We start from the raw sequence: 17126 nt of genomic DNA, 5'->3' as shown, positions 1-17126 counted from the left end.
GAGCAATTACAGTAGGGAATGTACAAGAGCAGCACTGATATCTCGGATGTTTGTGGGAAGATTACAGAGATCAGGAGGGCTGAAGCCATGGAACGATTTGAAAACAAAGATGAGAATTTTACAATCAAGGTGTTGCATGACTGGGAGCCAAGGCAAGTCATGGAGGACAGGGGTGATCAGGGACTTGCTGTTAATTAGGAAAGGAGTAGCAGACTTTTGGATGACTTCACATTTCCACGGGTAAAACGTCAAGTGCAATGGAATAGTTGAGTTTGGAAGTAACAATGGCCTGAATGAAGGTTTGAGTAGCAGATGCACTGAGGCAGAGTTGAGGGCATGTGATGTTACCGAGGTGGAAATAGGCAGTCCCAGAAACTTGGGATCAAATGGGACACCGAGGTTATGAACAAACTGGCTTAATTTCAGATATTTGCCAGGAAGAGGGATTGAGTGGATTGCAAAGGAACAAGACTTGGAAGGGGGACCAAAAGCAGTGGCTTCAGTATTCTTGATATTTAATTGAGGTTAATTAGTCAGCAGGAAGAGAACCAGAAAGCAGAATGGGCCCTGACACTGATACCAGGTTTAACTTAGTTAGAGAGGGAGGTTTGGAGAAACCCCCTTCACAATTTCTCATCAAATCTCTAAACAGTCAGTTCTGGACACAAAGTTAACATCTGCTATTCTGACTGATCGGGTCAGGGTGATTCAGATTAATGTTTTCTCATGTGTTATGAATGAAGTGAATCATCAAAAATACTATCTCTAGTTGTACACATTTTTTAAAAGGATACTGAAATGATTATCTGTCAATTTATTTGGATTTCAGTTCAGGGAGGAGGGAGATTGTGTGGGATGGGGATCTGCAACTTTGGGGGTTCGAGAGGAAAAAATTCCAGAGAAACTAGAATTGTCTGTTCAGAATTTCTATCCTGGACAGTCAGTGATGATTTTTATTGACGGTTTTTACAGGTGTTAGAAGTTGAGGATTGCAGACGGGAATCTCAAACCAGACATCACATCAAGATCTGACAGAATCACTCGATTCATTAGGACCTGGATATCATCGGACTTGGAAAGTGGAAGGAGAAATGTTTGTTTGTTCTGTCAGTGGGAAAAGATTTCAAACATCAGTGTGACTGGAAAATCACCGAGACACACGCACACCCGAGTGAGAGTGTTCCAGTGAACTGACTGTGGAAAGAGCTTTAACCAGTGACACAGCCTGAAAAAACATCACCATTCACAGTGAGGAGAAACTGTACACGTGTTGTGTGTGTGGACGAAGCTTCAACTGATCATCAACATGGAGAGACATGATGACACTGACACCACGGAGAAACCGTGGATATGTGGGGACTGTGGGAAAGCATTCACTTGCCCATCCAAACTGGAAACACATCGACGCACCCACACTGGGGAGAGACCCTTCACCTGCTCCATGTGTGGGAAGGATTTCACTCAGTCATCCAACCTAGCATTACATCAGCGTGTTCACACTGGGGAGAGGCCGTTCAGCTGCTCTGTGTGTGGGAAAAGGTTCATTCAGTCATACAATCTAGCGTTACACTGGCGGGTTCACACTGGGGAGAGGCCGTTCACCTGCTCCGTGTGTGGGAAGGGATTCATTAATTCCTCTAATCTAGTGGCACACCAGCGAGTTCACTCCGGGGAGAAACCATTCAGCTGCACTGACTGTGGAATGAGCTTTAGGCTTTCATCCACCCTGCTGAAACACCAGCGAGTTCACACTGGGGAGAGGCCATTCAGCTTCACTGACTGTGGAAAGAGTTTCAGACACTCAGGCAGTCTCACTGTACACCAGCGAGCTCACACTGGGGAGAGGCCGTTCACCTGCTCCATGTGTGGGAAGGGATTCACTGATTCATGCCAACTGCTGAGACATGAACGTGTTCACACCGGGGAGAGGCCGTTCACCTGCTCCGAGTGTGGGAAGGGATTCATTGATTCATCTCAGCTGCTGAAACACCAGCGAGTTCACCAGTGAGGGCAGGGATTGGATTCTGCTGTTATTGCTGCTGTTAATGACACCCAGGGCCTTTCATTCTGACAGCTGGAGTTTGTTTCTGCTGATGTTAATACAGCCGGTAACTGGGCTGGAGTTTAATACTCTGGATCTAGAGGTGATTGTGCTCCTGGGGCTGCAGTTACCGCGGTCCATCTGAAATTAGTTCACAACAAGATTCAGAACTTTTACTTCAATCTTAAATTGTTTAAGTTAAGTTTATTTATTAGTGTCACAAGTAGGCTTACATTAACACTGCAATGAAGTTACTGTGAAAATCCCCTAGTCGCCACACTAGTCGCCTGTCCGGGTTACACTGAGGGAGAATTCAGCATGGCCAATGCACCTAACCAGCACATCTTTCGGACTGTGAGGAAACCAGAGCACCTGGAGGAAACCCATGCAGACACGGGGAGAATGTGCAGAGTCCGCACAGATAGTGACCTAAATCAGGAATCGAACCCGGGTCCTGGCGCTGTGAGGCAGCAGTGCGAACCACTCTGCCGTCCTATTGATCTTTGGCCCGAATTCTACAATTCAGTGTCTGAGAGGTTCCACTGATGAACATCTCCAATTAGAAAGTGCTGATTAATCCTTGCTGAGAATTCTTACTGACCTACACACAGTGACACCTCCAGTATCCCCCAGAAAGAAGGGGAATGGGAATTGGTGGAGAATCGAGAGTCTCCAAATATCACCCATCCCGTCTGGTACAGAAATCCCCTCAGCACAGGAATGGAGAAAAGTCAAATCCAAGTAACAGATTGTAAGAAATCACCATCTAATAGCCTTATAAAATCTTTGGATACTGATGGAATATTATAGAAAGAGCTTTCCCTCTGTCTTCGGAAGAAAGCTTGCTGGCTGACAAACACAGGACAAGCCTTTCTCCCTGCCAAGGACCTGTCTCTAGCACAGGCCCTGAGGCAGGACATTTTTAACCTTCATACCATTGGCTCTTATAGTAACTAACTCCATGTAAAGGTTAAAACAGGCCCTCAAGAGCAAGGAGATTTCAAATTGACTGGCTTCTCCCCAACACCCACAATCAGGCTCATTGAAGTGAACCTTCCATAGGCACCAGTTATGGACATCAGCATTCACTTGGCTTCATCCGTCTGCTTGTCCTCTGGGATCTGTAAATCTCTCTCACCTGTCACAGGTCAGGTGCTTTTCCTATCTATTTAACTCACACATCTTGTTTTAACTGTTGCTTCTCAATAAACTGTTTTAAAATCGCTTCTGAGCTCAATTCCCTTTTTGGGTGCAGACCAGTAAGAGTTTAGAAAGTAGATTTTTAAATGTTTCTGTAGGTATGTGGATAGGAAGAAGCGAGTGAAAGTAAACATTCTCTATGAGAGGCAGATAAAAGTCAACATATAATGGGGAACAAGGAAATGGCGGAGAAATGCAACAAATACTTTGTATCTATCTGTCTTCACGGTAGAAGACAAAAGAAAAATTCTAATAATGGGGAACCAAGGGGTTAGTGCAAGGGGGCGGGAACTTTAATACAAGGAAGAGCCATTTTTAAACATTAGTCACCAATACAATATTGAGTTGTAATGCTGTTCATCAAATGTCAATAATAATGAAAAACTAGACAGACATGTTCCAACCTCATTTTATGGAACTTTACAGAAAAGTTGTTAATTAAATGATCCTTTCTGACAAGTGCAATGTGAATAAAAGTTTTTTAAAATGAAACTAGCCATTTAATTCCCATTAAAATGGGTTTGATTGATCAATGGTGGGAGCTGCACAAGTCCAAAGCTGTGGTGGATTTGGAGACCGGTTACACAGTCCCTTGTCCAATAAGAATGAGGGTCTTATAGAAATAGAGACTGGAGAAATTAATGGGACTAAATGGTGACAAATTCCCTGGACCAGACAACCTGCATCTTGGGGGTTTAAAAGAGGGAGCTTCAGAAATAGTGGATGCATTAGTTTGATCTTCCAGAATTCCTTAAACCCTAGAACAGTTCCCAAGGATCGGAAGTCAGCAACCATTAACCTCACTAGTCCAGAAAGTAGGAGAGAAAATGGGGAATATAGACCAGTTAACATCGGTTGTGGGTGAAATATTAGAAATCTTATTGTTAGGGACTTGTTAACAGGGTACTCATAAAATCAACAACAGAAAATGCTGGAAAATCTCAGCAGGTCTGATAGCATCTGTGGAGAGAGAATCGAGCCAATGTTTCAAGTCTGGATGACCCTTTGTCAGCTCTGACAGACAGTCATCCAGACTCGACATGTTGGCTCTGTTCTCTCCCCACAGATGCTGTCGGACCTGCTGAGATTTTCCAGCATTTCCTATTTTTGTTTCTGATCCCAGCATCCACAGTATTTTGCTTTTACCAATAAAATCAGACTAGGATCAAATTAATGGTGGTGAGAAAAATGAGAGGTGATCTGATCAGAGTATATGATTCTTCATGGGCCTGAGAGGTTCGATGGTGTGAAAATGTTTCCCCTGACTGCGGAACCTGGAACACTGGGTCACAGTCTCAGAATAAGGGGTCAATCATTGTGATTGAATTGAGGAGAAAATTCTTCACTCAGTTGTGAATTCCTGGAATTCTCTACCCCAGGGAGCAGTGGATGCTCGGCATTGGGTGTAATTAAGACAAAGATTGATAAATATTTGGGTACAAAGAGAAGTTAAGCGATATGGGGACAGTGGGGGGAGGTGGGGTTGAGGTAGATTATCAACCTTGATCTCAGTGAAGCAGCAGTGCTAACCACTGTGCTACCGTGCCGCCCTATAGAAATCATAGAAACCCTACAGAGCAGAAGAAGGCCATTCGGCCCATCGAGTCTGCACCGACCACAATCCCACCCAGGCCCTACCCCCACATATTTACCCACTAATCCCTCTAACCTACGCATCTCAGAACTCTAAGGGGCAATTTTTAACCTGGCCAATCAACCTAACCCGCACATCTTTGGACTGTGGGTGGAAACCGGAGCACCCAGAGGAAACCCACGCAGACACAAGGAGAATGTGCAAACTCCACACAGACAGTGACCCAAGCCGGGAATCGAACCCAGGTCCCTGGAGCTGTGAAGCAGCAGTGCTAACCACTGGGCTACCGTGCCGCCCCTCTCTTGTCAATCAAGAATCCATTTATTCAGCCTTAAAAATATTCATTGACTCTGCCTCCACTGCTCTCTAGGGAAGAGAATTCCACAGACCAAAGGCCCTCTGAGAGAGAGTGAAAAATCTCGTTTTCTCTGTCCCTAACGTCTCAAGCGCTCTCCAGAGCCACACAGGGAAAATCAGGATAAAAGCAAATTACAGTGAATGGTGGAATCTGAAACCAAAAGAGAAAATGCTGGAAAATCTCAGCAGGTCTGGCAGCATCTGTCAGGAGAGAAAAGTGCTGACGTTTCGAGTCCAGATGACCCTTTGTCAAAGACTGATCTCTGAAGAATTGAGAGAGGGAGGTGGAGGAGACAAAATGAAAGATCTGCAAACTGACAAAATGTTTCACGGCCCAAGACCAAAGCGAGTGGTAATGGGACAAGTAAAGACACAAAAGATGTTCTGGATGAGGTGTGAATCGCCGGTGAGCGATAGTCTGAATGTAAAGTAAACAAGAGGGAAATGAGGTGAAAAAAGCAGCAACGAAACACAGAACACAATGGGGGCAGAGATTGTGGTGTAAAATTGTTGGACTCAGTTTTGTTCTGAAGGCTGTAAAGTGTCTCTTTTAGGTGCGAGAAATAATAATATATTTCCCAGTTCCGATGACAGGTCACATTCAGTCTGTTTCTCTCTCCACAGAGGCTGCCTGACTTGTTGAGTATTTCCAGCCAAAAGAGAAAACGCTGGAAAATCTCAGCAGGTCTGGCAGGAGACAGAAAGAGCTGAGGTTTCGAGTCCAGGTGACCCCTTTGACAAAAGCAGCAATTTGCTTTCATTCATGAATATTTCCAGCGTTTTCCGTTTGATGTCAACCAGACAATGTGTAAGAATTGTCACACCTGGAACAGATGTCTCTTACTCAGGACACCCCAGCTCGGGTCTGGGTGGCCGGGTGGGGGAGGGGGGGGGGGGTAACGGTCACAATTTTATATTTGTGTCTGGTGTGAATAATACCTTAGATTAAACGGAGAAGTTTTTTAAACTGAGGAGAGTAACTGCATTTGGGCGCTGACTTTAAACAACGTTAACAAGCCCGGGCTGCTGGAGAAACATTTTGGGATTTGTGAGCAGTCAGTTCCGGCTGGTTTGAAGTGAAATCCTGTCGGTGCTGCGGCAAATCTGAACTCAAACCAGACAAACTGGAACCGCTGGGTTAGAGATTCCGGGTGTTGGGATGTGGAGGCTGGGGGAGGGGGAGATGGCGGTAAAACTCTGAGCCTGACTTTAGACAGGGTGAGCGGGGTAAAGGGGAGGAATGACAGAGTTAATGTGGGAGTCAGGGACAATAGCAGAAGGTGGGAAGCTCTGGAAAGGAGCACGGAGGGTAAAGGCCGTCAAAGAATGCTTGTTTAAATGAAGATAAAAGCAAAATACTGCGGGTGCTGGAATCTGAAACAGAAACAGAAAATGCTGGAAATCTCAGCGTCTGTGGAGAGAATAGAGTTAATGCTTCCAGTCTGGATGATCACAGATGCTGTCAGGCCTGCTGAGGTTTTCCAGCACTTTCTGTTTTTGATTAACTGAAGGTTCAGCAGGGAAAGAAGCAGGGAACTGAACACACTGAACCCAGGGGGAGGGGGTGACCCAGGATAAGGTACAGGCACATATCAGTGAGGCTCTGCAATGTCCATCAACACATCCACATTCAGACCTTAGAGCGCCAAGGGGGAGGGGAAGGAGAAACTATTTGGGGCACAGCAGGAGGTCACCCCTCCCCCCACTCTGGGGTTCCACATCCCTCCCACACCTGGATAGGGTTGGCTCAAGGTGCAGGAAGCTGCAAGCTGAGAGGCTGAGCTGTAAACTGGGCCGGGTTGGGGGTTTGAGTGACAGTCCTGGGGCTATATCAGGACAGGAACTGCCACAGATTCCCCCTTTTTCCTGGGACGTTTCAGTGGAGCTGTGTTGGTGAGTGTTTGTAATCTCTGTCTCACTGTCTCGGTAATGGGGGTGGGTTGTAGATTGCTGTGAGTGTTAGACTAAATAACCTCTCCTCATGCTGCCAGTTCCAGTCTGCAGACTCCATTTCTCAGTCCAGTTTGCTGCTCTGTCTCTGTCTCTCTGTACTTTGCTGCAGTGCTCCACATTCTGAGCAACATCCAGCCCATTGTTATCACCCCAAATTTGCGGCAAACTACCTTCACTGTGGCACAGTGGTTCGCACTGCTGCCTCATTGAGTCTGGGTTCGATTCCAGCGGTGGGTGACTGTCTCTGTGGAGTTTGCTCAGGAAGAAGTCTCATAACACCAGGTTAAAGTCCAATAGGTTTATTTGGAATTAAAGCAAATTACTGCGGATGCTGGAATTTGAGACCAAAAGAGAAATTGCTGGAAAATCTCAGCAGATATGGCAGGATCTGTCAGGAGAGAAAAGAACTGATGCTTCGAATCCACATGCCCCTTTGTCAAAGCTTTGACAAAGAGTCATCTGGTCTCGAAATGTCAGCTCTTTTCTGTCCTTACAGATGTTGCCAAACATGCTGAGATTTTCCAGCATTTTCTCTTTTGGTTATTTGGAATCACGAGCTTTCAGAGCACTGCTCCTTCATCAGCGCTCTGAAAGCTTGTGGTTCCAAATAAACCTGTTGGTCTTTAACCTTGTGTTGTGAGGCTTCTTATTGTGCTTACCCCAGTTCAGCGTTGGCATCTCCACCTCATGTGTGGAGTTTGCACAATCTTCCTCTGTCTGTGTGCATTTCCTCTGGGTGCTCCGTTTTTTCTCTCATAGCCCAAAGATGTGCAGGTTAGGTAAATTTGTCCCTTGGTGTCCAAGATATGTAGTGTCTACTTTGATTTATTATTGTCGCATGTTCTGGGATACAGTGAAAAGTATTATTTCCTGCGTGCTATACAGAAAAAAAGTAAATTGATAGAGTACATAGGGGGAAAGGAAAAGAGTAGGGTGCAGAATATATTGTTGCCGTTGCAGTACAGACTCGATGGATCGAATGGCCTCTTTCTGCACTGTAAGGATTCTATGATTAGTGAATTCTGGCGAACAACTTTTGAATGGAGGGGTTTCTGAGGCGCCGAGCATTGTGGGAATTGTGACCGCCATTAGTCAGTGACTAACTCTAAATGTTTAATTGCAGACTGAGGGCAGGTCAGCAACCTGAACCCTCAATTCTGTTTGTGACTCTCACAGGCTGTCTGGCCTGATGAATATCTCCAGTATTTATTTTCTTTGTCCCAGAAACAATCTCTACAGAGTTTTGTTTCTGTGTTACTGTTTTATAGGTTCGACTTTAGAAACACAGTTAGGAGCTGGCTTAAATCAGGCTGTCTGTTGGATGCAGAACTCAGTTCCTGGTCCCCCGTGTGGGTTTTTTTATTGTTGTTTCAGTCTGAACTCTATTCATAACTTGCCTCTGTGGGTTCTCTCTCAATCCTGCTGCGTTTTTCCTGCACCTTCTCTTTTAATTTTAAGTGGAACATTAATATCTGCTTAGTACACAGGCCAATTAATCACAAATTCAGAGGAATGTATTAAAAAAATTAATTCATCTCAATTGCACCAGATAGTTTTCTATTATGTCTTTGACAATGGCGCCGTTAATTCCCAAGCACGCCTGCGGGTGGGAAAGTGTCCTCTTCATTCCACAGGAGCCTATTGCGCAGGCGCAGTGCTGAATCTGGAGTGTGCGCAGTGCCACTTTGCTCGGAGCCCTGCGAGTGCAGGGGACGCTTTTTCCAGCGGGTGAGAGTCAGTATGGCGGAGGGAGGAATGGAGTCGGGGTGGGGAGGGAGCGGAGGCTTCAGAAATGCCCGCGCCAGGTTGCAAGGCCTGAATAAGACCATGCCGGTTCCGGGTTTGCAGCTCCCGGGGTTTTTTCCCGCGAACAGGCTCCGGTTTTCGGTCGCCATCTTGTTTCAGCGGGGAAGGAGAGCGCATGCGCTGCCGTCGGTGGCGGGTCACAATGGGCGTGGTTTCAGGGGCTGGTTCAGAACTTCTACCTTCAGAGGGACAATAGGTAGCAGGGCGCATGCGCAGCTATCCAAGAACATCGGAATAAGAACATAAGAATTCGGAAAAGGAGCCAGTCATTCGGCCCATCGAGCCTGCTGCATCATTCAATAAGATCATGTCTACTTTGGAGAGGCTGGATAGACTGGGACTTTTTTCTCTGGAGCGTAGGAGGCTGAGGGGTGAGCTTATAGAGGTCTATAAAATAATGAGGGGCACAGATCAGCGAGATAGTAAATATCTTTTCCCAAAGGTGGGGCAGTCTAAAACTAGAGGGCAAGGGTTTAAGGTGAGAGGGGAGAGATACAAAAGTGCCCAGAGGAGCAATGCCGGGCAAGGTGGTGGAGGCGGACACACTGGGAACATTTCAGACTTATCTAGATAGCCACATGAACGGAGTGGGAATGGAGGGATACAAAAGAATGGTCTAGTTTGGACCAGGGAGTGGCACGGGCTTGGAGGGCCGAAGGGTCTGTTCCTGTGCTGTATTGTTCTTTGGTCACCCTATTATAGAAAGGATATTATTAAACTAGAAAGAGTGCAGAAAAGATTTATTAGGATGCTACCGGGATTTGATGGTTTGAGTTATAAGGAGAGGTAGGATAGACAGGGACTTTTCTCTGGAGCGTAGGAGGCTGAGGGGTGATCTTATAGAGGTCTATAAAATAATGAGGGGCACAGATCAGCTAGATAGTCAATAGCTTTTCCCAAAGGTGGGGCAGTCTAAAACTAGAGGGCAAGGGTTTAAGGTGAGAGGGGAGCGATACGAAAGTACCCAGAGGAGCAATTTGTTCACACAGAGAGTCATAGAGTCAGAGAAGTCTACAGCATGGAAACAGGCCCTTCGGCCCTCCTTGTCCATGCCGTCTTTATATTAAAATCCCAATTGCCCGCATTTGTCCCATATCCCTCTATACCCATCGTACCCAAGTAACTGTCTAAATGCTTTTTAAAAGACAAAATTGTACACACCTCTTCTACTACCTCTGGCAGCTTGTTCCAGACACTCATCACCCTCTGTGTGAAAAAAATGTCCCTCTGGACACTTTTGTATCTCTCCCCTCTCAACTTAAACCTATGCCCTCTAGTTTTAGACTCCCCTACCTTTGGGAAAAGATATTGACCAGCTGATCTATGTCCCTCATTATTTTATAGACCTCTAAAAGATCACCCCTCAGCTTCCTATGCTCCAGAGAAAAGTCCCAGTCTATCCAGCCTCTCCTTATAATTCAATCCATCAAGTCCCGGTAGCATCCTCGTAAATCTTTTCTGCACTCTTTCTAGTTTGATAATATCCTTTCTATAATAGGGTGACCAGAATTGCACACAGTATTCCAAGTGTGGCCTTACCAATGTCTTGTACAACTTCAACAAGACGTCCCAGTCTTGAATACACCTGTATTCAATGTTCTGACCGATGAAACCAAGCATGTTGAATGCCGCCTTCACCAGTCTGTCCACGTGTGACTCCACTTTCAAGGAGCTATGAACATGTACCCCTAGATCTCTTTGTTCTGTAACTCTACCCAACTCCCTATCATTAACTGAGTAAGTCCTGCCCTGGTTCAATCTACCAAAATGCATCACCTCGCATTTGTCTAAATTAAACTCCATTTGCCATTCGTCAGCCCACTGGTCCAATTGATCAAGATCCCATTGTAATTCGATAGCGTGGTGAGTGTCTGGAACAAGCTGCCAGAGGTAGTAGTAGAAGCAGGTACAATTTTGTCTTTTAAAAAGCATTTAGATAGTTACATGGGTACGATGGGTAGAGAGGGATATGGGCCAAATGTGGGCAATTGGGACCAGTTTAGGGGTTTTAAAAAAAGGTGGCATGGACAAGTTGGGCCAAAGGGCCGTTTTCCATGCTGTAAATCTCTATGACTTTGCTACCCCCACCCCATCCATACCCATGAGTTTCTTGTGGTTCAGAACCTCAGCTTTGAATATATTCAATGACCTGCCTCCAATCCTCTCTGGTGAAAACAGAGTTCCAAAGATCAACAGGCCACTGAGAAAAAAGATCTCTCCATCTTAACCTTAAATCCTTTATTTTTTCTTGATTCCCACACCAAAGGAAGCATCCTCTCAGCATCTACGTTGTCAAGCACCTTATATCATATGAATCATAGAATCCCTACAGTGCAGAAGGAGGCCATTCAGCCCATCAAGTCTGTATCCACCACAATCCCACCCAGGCCCCATCCCCACAACCCCCTGCTTTTACACTGCTAATCCCCCTGACACGAGGGTCAATTTAGCATGGCCAGTCCACCTAACCCGTACATCTTTGGACTGTGGGAGGAAACCGGAGCACCCGGAAGAAACTCACACAGACATGGGGAAAATGTGCAAACTCCACAAAGACAGTGACCCAAGGCCGGAATTGAACCTGGGACCCTGGTGCTGTGAGGCAGCAGTGCTAACCACGATGCCACCCTTAAATTCCCAGATGTTTCAATAAGATTATTTCTCAGTCTTCTAAACTCCAAAGAGTACAGGCCCAAACTGCTCAACCTGAAAGGAATCAACCAACTGGATCTTCTCTGAACTGCCTCCACTGCAATTTTGTCCCACTAAAGTAATTCTGTGCAAGCAATAGGAGAGAATGTTTTGAATTTCTGTTCTGGACAAATGCTGATGGATTTTGGAAACTCCTTTTACAGGGGGTTAGAAGGGGAGGATTTACTCACAGCAAACTCAGACCAAAAGAAATGTTTGTCCTGAATTACAAACCTTGAATTACACCTATAACTTTCCTCATTTACAGGGCGAAGATTTGAAGATTGCAACATTTTGCCCGGACACCAAACTCTCTGAGATCTTTGCAGATGTAGACTCCAGCAGATTTAAAATGTTGAAAACAGTGAAATTGTTTTGGGGTGAGTGTTGGTGAGCATTAATTTAAATTTAGAGCATGCTCTGATTCCATGGATCTCGGGCTATTGTGGCTCCTTTGCCAATGGTGCAGTATTAGTGTCATTGGACTAGTAATACAGGGATCCAGGGCAATGCACTGTGAACCCTGGGTTCGAATCCCACAATGGCCAGATGTTGAAATTTGAATTCAGTACAAATCTAGAATTAGAAGTCCATTGATGACAATTGTTGTAAAAATTCATCCAATTTAATAATGTCCTTTAAAGAAGGAAATTACTACATCCCCCAGCAATGCAAGCCACTCAGTTCAAGGGCAATAGATGCTGACGCAGCCAGTACATAGAGTCATAGAGCAATACAGCACAGAAACAGACCCTTCGGCCCAACTGATCCATGCCAACCATGGTGCCCTCCCAGCTAGTCCCAATTGCCCATGTTTGGCTCATATCCCTCTAATCCTTTCCAATTCATGTACTTATCCAAATGCTTTTTAAATGTTTAAACCTGCTGTTTGAACCTGCCTCAACCACTTTCTCTGGCAGCTCATTCCATGTACGCACCACCCTCTGCATGAAGACGTTGCCCCTCTGGTCCCTTTTAATCTTTCCCCTCTCACCTTAAACCTATGCCCTCTAGTTTTCAATTCTCCTACCCTGGCAAAAAGACAATGTGGGTTCATCCAATCTATGCCCCTCATTATTTAATACACCTCATTATAGTCACCCCACATTCTCCTACGTTCGAAGAAATAAACCCGAGCCTGTCCAACCTCTCGCGATCACTCAGGCCCATTAGTCCCGGTAACATCCTCATAAATTTTCTTTGCACTCTTTCCAGTTTATCAATGTCTTTCCTATAACAGGGTTACAAAAACTGTACACAATACTCCAAGTGCAGCCTCACCAACGACTTATACAACTATAACATAATGTCCCAACTCCTATACTCAGTGCCCTGACTGATGAAGGCCAGTGTGCTAAATGCCTTCTTCACCATTCTGTCTACCTGTGACATCACTTTCACCAAACTATATACTTGTACTCCTGGGTTCCTCTGTTCCTCAACACTCCCCAGGGCCTTACCATTCACTTTATAAGTTCTACCCTGATTTGACTTTCCAAAATGCAACACTCACACTTAAGACCATAAGACATAGGAGCAGAATTAGGCCACTCGGCCCATCGAGTCTGCTCCGCCAATCAATCACAGCTGATATTTTTCTCATCCCCATTCTCCTGCCTTTTTCCCATAACCCCAGATCTCCTTATTAATCAAGAACCTATATATCTCTGTCTTAAAGACAGTCAATGACCTGGTCTCCACAGCCTTCTGCGGCAAAGAGTTCCACAAATTCACCACTCTCTGGCTGAAGAAATTCCTCCTTATCTCTGTTTTAAAGGATCGTCCCTTTAGCCTGAGGTTGTGCCTCTGTACTCTGTATTATCTGTACTGAAATCCATTTGCCAATCATCGACCCACTTCCCTAACCGATCAACTGATCAAGATCCCCCTGTAATTTTTGATAACCTTCTTCACTATCAGCGATACCTCCTAATTTAGTATCGTCTGCAAACTTACTAACCATGCTTTTTATGAATTTTTAAACGGCCATCCATTTCTCTGTTTCACCTCTGCCCTCCCTGATCAGCTCTCTGCCATTGTCTACCTTCCTCTGCCTCTAATAATGGGTGTATTTTAACTATTATTTCCACAAGCTATGTCTTGATGAGGTCTTTACCACTTCACAACTCTATTCACTGCTGATTTACCAGCTTAGTCTTACAATGTTCAGGAATTCATAGAAATCATAGAAACCCTACAGTGCAGAAGGAGGCCATTCGGCCCATCGAGTCTGCACCGACCACAATCCCACCCAGGCCCTGCCCCCACATATTTACCCACTAATCCCGCTAACCTACGCATCTCAGAACTCTAAGGGGCAATTTTTAACCTGGCCAATCAACCTAACCCGCACATCTTTGGACTGTGGGAGGAAACCGGAGCACCCGGAGGAAACCCACGCAGACACGAGGAGAATGTGCAAACTCCACACAGACAGTGACCCGAGCCGGGAATCGAACCCGGGACCCTGGAGCTGTGAAGCAGCAGTGCTAACCACTGTGCTACCGTGCTGCCCCCAAGAGAATTGTTTCTCTTCCACTGGAGATCATTTCCCTTCCACTTCTAACAACAAAGAACAATACAGCACAGGATCAGGCCCTTCGGCCCTCCAAGCCCATGCCGCTCCCTGGCCCAACTAGACCATTCTTTTGTATCCCTCCATTCCCACTCCGTTCATATGGCTATCTAGATAAGTCTTAAACGTTCCCAGTGTGTCCGCCTCCACCAACTTGCCTGGCAGCGCATTCCAGGCCCCCACCACCCTCTGTGTAAAATATGTCCTTCTGATATCTGTGTTAAACCTCCCCCCCTTCACCTTGAACCTCTGATCCCTCGTGAACGTCACCACCGACCTGGGGAAAAGCTTCCCACCGTTCACCCTATCTATGCCTTTCATAATTTTATACACCTATTAAGTCTCCCCTCATCCTCCGTCTTACCAGGGAAAACAACCCCAGTTTACCCAATCTCTCCTCATAACTAAGCCCCTCCATATCAGGCAACATCCTGGTAAACCTCCTCTGTACTCTCTCCAAAGCTTCCACGTCCCTCTGGTAGTGTGGCGACCAGAACTGGACGCAGTATTCCAAATGCGGCTGAACCAACGTTCTATACATCTGCAACATCAGACCCCAACTTTTATACTCTATGCCCCGTCCTATAAAGGCAAGCATGCCATATGCCTTCTTCACCACCTTCTCCACCTGTGATGTCACCTTCAAGGATCTGTGGACTTGCACACCCAGGTCCCTCTGCGTATCTACACCCTTTATGGTTCTGCCATTTATCGTATAGCTCCTCCCTACATTATTTCTACCAAAATGCATCACTTCGCATTGATCAGGATTGAACTCCATCTGCCATTTCTTTGCCCAAATTTCCAGCCTATCTATATCCTTCTGTAGCTTCTGACAATGCTCCTCACTATCTGCAAGTCCTGCCAATTTTGTGTCGTCCGCAAACTTACTGATCACCCCAGTTACACCTTCTTCCAGATCGTTTATATAAATCACAAACAGCAGAGGTCCCAATACAGAGCCCTGCGGAACACCACTAGTCACAGGCATCCGGCCGGAAAAAGACCCTTCCACTACCACCCTCTGTCTTCTGTGACCAAGGCAGTTCTCCACCCATCTAGCCACCTCCCCCATTCTGAGCTTATATTGACCAACAAAATCTGATACATTTTTATTCCCTGTAATTCATTCTGCCCACCCTGAAACGTTAATCTTCTTTCTGTCTAAAAGGATGGTCTCTTTCCTCATGTACACAATTAAAGGGCAGGAGATGGCTGACATTTAAGGGGACAGTAAATTAATATAGAACAGAGATATGTCTAGTGTTATTATATGGTACCCAGATTAGATATATAATTTATGTTTCTGTAATAAAATACATTTATTATTATTTCTTGCATTGTAATATAATACTGTAGCAATGTTATACATTTCCAATCATAAAGTCATTACAGCACAGAAGGAATCAATTTGGTAACTCGAGTCCAGGCTGACTCTCTGTATAACATTCCAGTCCCATTCCCACTCTACATCCCCATTCTCCTGAAAGTTTATTTCCTTCAAGTGCCCATCCACTTTCATTTTTAAATAGAATCCTATTCTGAATTTCTATCCTGTACTGACACTGATGATATGTGTAAACTCATTTCACAGGATATTGAAAGAGGAATCACAGCCCGAAATCTCAAACATCACGTCAGATCTGACAGAGTCATATTCCTTGGGAGCTGAATATCATCGGACTTTGAATCGAGAAGGAGAAATGATTGTCCGGTCTGTTGATTTGAAAAGATTTCAAACATCAGTGTGACTGGAAAAGCACCAACACTCTGCCACACTGGAGTGAGAGTGTTCCAGTGCACTGACTAAAGAGCTTTAACCAGTTACACAGCCTGAATAAATATCACACAATTCACAGCGGGGAGAGACTGTACCCGTGTTCTGTGTGTGGATGAGGCTTCAATTGATTGTCCATCCAAGACAGAGGCAAGGACACCTGCACCATGGAGAAACCATGGAAATGTGCGGACTGTGGGAAGGGATACAGATACCCAAATGAGCTGGAAGCTCATCGGCGCAACCACACTGGGGAGAGACCATTCACCTGCTCTCAGTGTGGGAAGGGATTCACTCAGTCATCCAGCCTGCAGACACACCAGCGAGTTCACACTGGGAAGAGACCGTTCACGTGCTCTCAGTGTGGGAAGGGATTCACTCAGTCATCCAACCTGCAGACACACCAGCGAGTTCACACTGGGGAGAGGCCATTCACCTGCTCTCAGTGTGGGAAGGGATTCACTCGGTCATCCAATCTGCGGGCACATGAGCGCATTCATACTGGGGAGAGGCCATTCACCTGCCCTCAGTGTGGGAAGGGATTCACTCAGTCAACCCACCTGCGGATACACCAGCGAGTTCACACTGGAGAGAGACCGTTCACCTGCTCTCAGTGTGGGAAGGGATTCTGTGATTCATCCAGCCTGCTGTCACACCAGCGAGTTCACACTGGGGAGAGGCCATTCACCTGCTCTCAATGTGGGAAGGGATTCACTCGGTCATCCTGCCTGCGGACACACCAACGAGTTCACACTGGAGAGAGGCCCTTCACCTGCCCTGTGTGTGAGAAGAGATTCAGTCGGTCATCCCACCTGCTGAGACACCAGCGAGTTCACGAGTGATGACAGGGGTTGGATTCTGCTGTTATTGTTTCTGCTCTCAATTACATCCAGGACTGCGTTTTGTTCATTCTCACAGTTGGTCAATGGGGATGGTCGGGGGGTTTCTTTCTGCTGGACTGGCCGGTCTCATGACTTTGCCTCCAGTGGGCTGATGCTCTTTGAGTCTTGTTGCGAATACCTGGTTTCAAATTTCAGACGGATCACAGAGTAACAGGGTGTTAGGAAGTTAAGAAATATTTAGTCACTATTTCTGTTTGAAACTCCCCCAGATGTTCATCCAATTTCCTTTG

The 17126-nt window shown here is 45.8% G+C and overlaps 3 protein-coding genes across 3 annotated transcripts in view; 1 reads left to right on the top strand and 2 right to left on the bottom strand.

Moving 5' to 3' along the window:
• Nucleotides 1–16836, top strand: part of LOC144485226 (uncharacterized) — a 123298-nt gene extending 106462 nt beyond the window's left edge. Inside the window, exons 13-14 of the mRNA XM_078203433.1 lie at nucleotides 1259–2004; nucleotides 16143–16836. Coding sequence (XP_078059559.1) covers nucleotides 1259–2004; nucleotides 16143–16836 — 1440 coding nt within the window. The remainder of the gene's footprint in view (nucleotides 1–1258; nucleotides 2005–16142) is intronic.
• Nucleotides 1–17126, bottom strand: part of LOC144485203 (uncharacterized) — a 247144-nt gene that overhangs the window by 54780 nt on the left and 175238 nt on the right. The window lies entirely within an intron of this gene.
• The window catches only part of LOC144485202 (uncharacterized), a 199433-nt gene that overhangs the window by 168680 nt on the left and 13627 nt on the right, over nucleotides 1–17126 (bottom strand). The gene's annotated exons all lie outside the window — the stretch shown is intronic.

Source organism: Mustelus asterias, unplaced genomic scaffold (assembly GCF_964213995.1).
Source record: "Mustelus asterias unplaced genomic scaffold, sMusAst1.hap1.1 HAP1_SCAFFOLD_171, whole genome shotgun sequence".
Classification (NCBI taxonomy): domain Eukaryota; kingdom Metazoa; phylum Chordata; class Chondrichthyes; order Carcharhiniformes; family Triakidae; genus Mustelus; species Mustelus asterias.
The sequence above is the reverse complement of the archived record's forward strand: the minus strand, read 5'-3'. Positions and strand labels throughout refer to the sequence as shown.